Raw genomic sequence first — 5,486 nt, 5'->3', positions numbered from 1 at the left:
GAAGAGGTGATGGTAAATAAGAAGGGCCTGATGGCTGGGTGGGATATTGAGCACCCGCCTTGGAGGAAGTGAGGCAGGGCACAGGCCAGCAAGTGCGAAGTGCGTGGGTGAAGGCGTGCATGTGTGTGTCAGGGTACCTGGGTAGCTCTGAAGCCTGGCTGGGACCCAGCACAGCTTCTTTCTCCCACACACAAGGGCTCAGGGGCTTGGGGCCCTAAGGGGATCCTCCATCCTGGGCCTCTCCCACCTCCTTCCTCCCCTACCTCCTGCAGCTCCAGTGCCCCGAGCTCCCGGCCACAGTGCCCACTGCCGGCTCCGGTTACCCACTCCCAGCTGGGCCACGAGCAGCTCCAGCCGCTCCACTCTGACACCTGATCTGCTCTGAGCGGGCGGCCGCCCCAGGGGGCCGAGGATGAGCCGAGGGAGGAGACAGGCTGGCAGCGGACTGCCTGTTGGCCAACTGGCTCTGGCGGGAAGACACCCACGATCTTCCCTGTCATCACTGGACTGATTTCAGTTTCTGGAAGGAGCCATGCTCTTCCTCTCTTCTCAGCCTTTGCACTTGCTGTTCCCCTGACCAGGAACATTCTTTCTGTACTTCATGTCACCCCCAACCGGCTCTACCTGGCTCATGCACTCTTTAGATCTTTGCTGCAACATCTCCTCCTCCAGGAAGCCCTCCCGGATGCCCCCAGCCTGGGTCAGGTGCCTCCTGTGAGCTCCCTCATTGCCCTGTGCCCTCTTTGTCACCCATTGCACCCCAACCACACCATGTCACCATTACCTGGTCACATGTTTGTGTCCACCCCCAGCCACCAGGGCGTAGACAGTACCACCTTTGTTCAAAGTAGGTACTCAACACATGATTCTTAAATGAGTCCTCCAGGCCACCAGCCCCATTGACCTTGAGCAGGACCCGTCCTGCAGAACGCAGAACCTCCAGTTGGATGATACTCAAATAACCTGGCCGGGCGCAGTGGCTCAGGCCTGTAATCCCAGCACTTCAGGAGGCCGAGGCCGGCGGATCACCTGAGGTCAGGAGTTCGGGACCAGCCTGACTAACATGGTGAAACCCCGTCTCTACTAAAAAATACAAAAATTTGCTGGGCGTGGTGGCGGGCGCCTGTAATCCCAGCTACTAGGGAGGCTGAGGCAGGAGAATCGCTTGAACCTGAAAGGCGGAGGTTGCAGTGAACTGAGATCGCTCCACTGCACTCCAGCCTGGGCCACAGAGCGAAGCTCCCCATCACAGAAAAAAAAAAAAAAAAAAAAAAGATACTCTGATAACTCTGAGTGGCATTCAAAACCGTTGGACTGGGGTCCCTGCTGTCCGGCTCCGTCCTTACGGAATTTACTAATCCGTAAAAGGGGTTGTGGGGGCATCGATAGCCTGTGTCCCTCATTTTAGAGGTGACTGGAGAACTGTCACGTAGGTGACCGCCCCAATTTCCCGCCCGGGTCATAGGGCAGCCTCTTCCCAAGCCGCGCGAACGCCTGCATGCAGAGAGCCAGGTTTCCTTCTGACAGCAGTTAACATGGCGTCTGCGGCGTCAGCACGAGGCGCATGCGCCTTGCTGTGGGAGGCCGGGTGCGCAGGACGAGAACGCCGTTCCTCCTTCTTCCCCGCCCCGCCCCGCTTCCGGCGGAAGCCGCCTCAACAAGGGAAACTTTATTGTTCCTGTGGGGTAGGCGAGGATGTCGGTGAATTATGCGGCGGGGCTGTCGCCGTACGCGGACAAGGGCAAGTGCGGCCTCCCTGAGGTGAGCGCGTCCGAGGGTCCCGAGCTTCGCGCCCCGGGGCCGCGGGGCATTGTGGGAATATCAGGAGGCACTGAGGCTAGACCATGGGAGGGACTTCCCAGTGAGGAAGGGGCGGGAAGTGACGCCCCTGCGCGCCCGGGGACGCGAACACGCCCAACTCTGTGGCCAGCCTGTCCGGGCTGATGGGGGAGAGAGGGGATGTAGTTCCAGGAGGAGGGGACGACAGGCGCAAAGGCAGGGAGGTGGGAATAAACACATTTGGAGAACGATTAGGCCTGGGAGGTTTCCAGAGTTCGGCCAGGACGGGGCTCAAATGCCAGGCTGGGGAGTTGGTACTTTATCCTGAGGGTGATGGGGAACGGTTTTGCCCTGGCGAGGGGCCTGGACAGAATGTGCCAGAAAGATCCCTCCAGCCACTCGGAGGGGAAGTGGAGGGATCGGCTGCCCCCACCGCGCACTGTGGGACTTTGGGGAAGTCATTTCCCTTCTGGGTCTCCATCTCCATCCTTTCTGCAAACGAGGGGAAGATGGCCCCATTCCAAAAAGGCTGGCCCATGCATTCTGAATCATGCATTTAATGAGCGCCGATGGTGTGCGCCCGTGCAGAAGCCCCACTCTTCATGCTGCTGTTAGTCACTTTATTTTACTATTATTTTTATTATTATTATTGAGACAGAGTTTCTGTGTCGCCCAGGCTGGAGTGCAGTGGCACGATCTCGGCTCACTGCAACCTCCCCCTCCCAGGTTCAAGTGATTCTCCTGCCTCAGCCTCCTCTGTAGAGTAGATGAGATTACAGGCACCTGCCACCACGCCCAGCTAATTTGTGTGTTTTTAGTAGAGGCGCGGTTTCACCATGTTGGCCAGTCTGGTCTCGAACTCTTGACCTCAAGTGATCCACCCACCTTGGCCTCCCAAAGTGCTGGGATTACAGGCGTGAGCCACCACGCCCGGCCTGTTAGTCACTTTATTCTACCAACATTTTTGGAGTACCTACCGTGGGTCAGGCACTTTCTAGGTACTAGGGCCACAGCCAGGAGCAAGACAGATTAAAAACCCCTCTTTCTAGTAAGAGAGACTGACTAGGGGTTGCATGGAAACCAGGTGGCCAAGGGAGGCGTCACTGTCACTGAAGTGACATCTGAGCCACAAGTTACAGGAGGTGAGGGAGGGAGCCATGTGGGTATCTGGGGGAAGAGCATTAAAGGGTGTGGCCCTGAAGCAGGACTGTGCCTGGTGTGATGGAGGAACAGGGAGGAGACCTGTGTGGCTGGAGCAGAGTGAGGCGGGGAGAGGGAGGAGAAGAGGGCAGGGAGGGGGCAGGGGAGGTAGTGCAGGGCTTGGTGGGCTGTGGGGAGGGCTAGGGCTTTGACAATGCAAGTGGGAGTCATGGAAGGTTGTAGGCAGAGGAGGGGCATGAGGACAAGCTGCCTTTTCCAATCCGTTTTCCTCCCTCAGGCAAGACAGGGACAGCTCAGTCTGTGGCTTGTGTGTGGCCTTGCCACTCGGGGAACTGTTTTGACCCCTCCATCTGCTCTCTCCCCCCACAGATCTTCGACCCCCCGGAGGAGCTGGAGCGGAAGGTGTGGGAGCTGGCGAGGCTGGTCCGGCAGTCTTCCAGTGTGGTGTTCCACACGGGTGCCGGCATCAGCACTGCCTCTGGCATTCCCGACTTCAGGTCTGTGACTGTGCAGGGGAATTCGAGGCAAAGCCCACCAGGCTGCCAGGGGCTTCCTTGCGAGCCATATACATCTGGGAATTAGAACCCATCCATCTGCTGTTCTCCTGGATGTGTCCTGGGTACTGGGGAGGGGCAACACCCCCTCCCTGTAAGATGTGTCCCTTGGCTGGGCGTGGGGGATCACAAGGTCAGGAGTTCCAGACCAGCCTGGCCAATATGATGAACCCCTGTCTCTACTAAGAATACAAAAATTAGCCAGGTGTGGTGGCACACATCTGTAATCCCAGCTACTTGGGAGGCTGAGGCAGGAGAATCTCTTGAACCTGGGAGGTGGAGGCAGTGAGCCGAGATCGCACCACTGCACTCCAGCCTGGGCGACAGAGTGAGGCTCCGTCTAAAAACAAACAAAACAAAACGAAGATGGGTCCCTGTCACCACCAGCATTCCACTCATCCCATTGGCCAGAACACGGTCGCCTGATCACATTTGGCTTCAAGGAATGCTGGGAAATGTAGTCTTTCACATTTGCAAGTGTAGCCAGGCGTGGTGGCGGGCACCTGTAATCCCAGCTACTTGGGAGGCCAGGGTGGGAGAATCGCTTGAACCCGGGAGGTGGAGTTCGCAGTTAGCCAAGATCGTGCCATTGCACTCCAGCCTGGGCGACAGAGCCAGACTCCATCTCAAAAAAAAAAAAAAAAAAGAATTCCAAGGCGTGAATTTCTACTCCTCCTCCTCTTCCATAACCTGCTGTGGCTTCCCATTGCCAGGCAGTGTAGAGTTCTGAATACCTTATGCTGGAAGCTGAAACCCTTCCTGCCCCAGCCCTGAATCACCTCTCCAACTTCAGCCCCTCCTGCTCCTGCTGCAGCCCCCAAACACCTGCATTTCCCAGCTCTTCCCAGCACCCAGGCCTTTGTTTACCCCTTCTGTCTGATCTTCCCTCTCACCCTTCAAGAAACTGCTCAGCGTCCTCCAGGAAGCCCAGTCAAGCCTGGACCAAAAGAGATACCTGGGCCTGGAGAAGCCCAGGGCCCCCACCACCTCCACTGGGCTTCCCCAAGCCCGGGTACCTTCTCTGGTCCAGGCTTGACTCTTGGGGCCAGAGGGTCTGTGTCCACGTCTCCCCCAAGATCAAGGGCTTCTGGAGGGCAGGGCTTGGGTCCATGTGGGCATCGTCCGGGCTCATTGCAGCAGCAGTGCTGGTTGAATAGAACAAGTCATGTTTGCCTTGGTGTGAATTCATCTCTCTCTCTGCCTCTCCCTCTCTCTTTCTCTCTCCTATTCTGTCTCTGACTTGCTTTCTTTGTCTTTCACTCTTTATCTCTCTATGTCTTGTTCTATCCCCCTCTCCCTGTTCTTCCGACTCACCCTCTATTTCTCTCTTTCTGATTCCCTCTCTCTGTCTCCCTGTCTCTCTCTGTCTCCCGATTTTCTCTCTCTCCAACTTTCTCTCTATGCCTCTCTGATGCTCCCTCTGTCTCTTTTTCTGTTCCCCTCTGCCTGTCCATCTCTCCCGGCCTGCCACCTTCAGGGGTCCCCACGGAGTCTGGACCATGGAGGAGCGAGGCCTGGCCCCCAAGTTCGACACCACCTTTGAGAGCGCGCGGCCCACGCAGACCCACATGGCGCTGGTGCAGCTGGAACGCGTGGGCCTCCTTCGCTTCCTGGTCAGCCAGAACGTGGACGGGCTCCACGTGCGCTCAGGCTTCCCCAGGTAACACCCGGGCCCTGCGCCCCAGGAAAGCACTTGGGGCCCCACAAACCGTGTTTGCGTTTTTAGGGGAAAAGTCCCCTTTTCCTGGTTCTGTAAGATTCTAGCCCGGAGCTCTCTGGATCTTTCCTGGCCCAGTGTGTGGAGATTTCTGAGCCCCATGGCTCAGAGCTGTCCCCGCCCGGGCCAGAGGCAGAATTTCCCTTGGGATGGGGCCGAGTGGAGCAGAGCTGTCAGGGTCTAGAAGTTGCAGTTTGTTGTTGTTGTTGTTGTTGTTCTTGTTGTTGTTTTTGAGACTGAGTTTCGCTCTTGTTGCCCAGGCTGGAGTGCAATGG

At 57.3% G+C, this 5,486-nt stretch overlaps 1 protein-coding gene across 5 annotated transcripts in view; it reads left to right on the top strand.

The window, feature by feature from the left end:
• The first annotated feature begins 1,630 nt into the window (after window positions 1–1,630).
• The window catches only part of SIRT6 (sirtuin 6), a 9,076-nt gene continuing 5,220 nt past the window's right edge, over window positions 1,631–5,486 (top strand). The window contains exons 1-3 of one of the 5 annotated variants that reach the window (XM_011967353.1): window positions 1,631–1,761; window positions 3,310–3,437; window positions 4,972–5,154. In XM_011967353.1, the coding sequence (XP_011822743.1) occupies window positions 1,696–1,761; window positions 3,310–3,437; window positions 4,972–5,154 (377 nt within the window). In that variant the 5' untranslated portion in view covers window positions 1,631–1,695. Of the gene's footprint in view, window positions 1,762–1,898; window positions 2,004–3,309; window positions 3,438–4,971; window positions 5,155–5,486 lie in introns of those variants that run through there. The other 4 variants (XM_011967355.1, XM_011967354.1, XM_011967356.1 and 1 more) reach the window with 4 other exon arrangements.

This window comes from Mandrillus leucophaeus, unplaced genomic scaffold (assembly GCF_000951045.1).
Source record: "Mandrillus leucophaeus isolate KB7577 unplaced genomic scaffold, Mleu.le_1.0 Scaffold8, whole genome shotgun sequence".
NCBI lineage: Eukaryota > Metazoa > Chordata > Mammalia > Primates > Cercopithecidae > Mandrillus > Mandrillus leucophaeus.
This window is presented reverse-complemented; position numbering and strand designations above follow the sequence as displayed.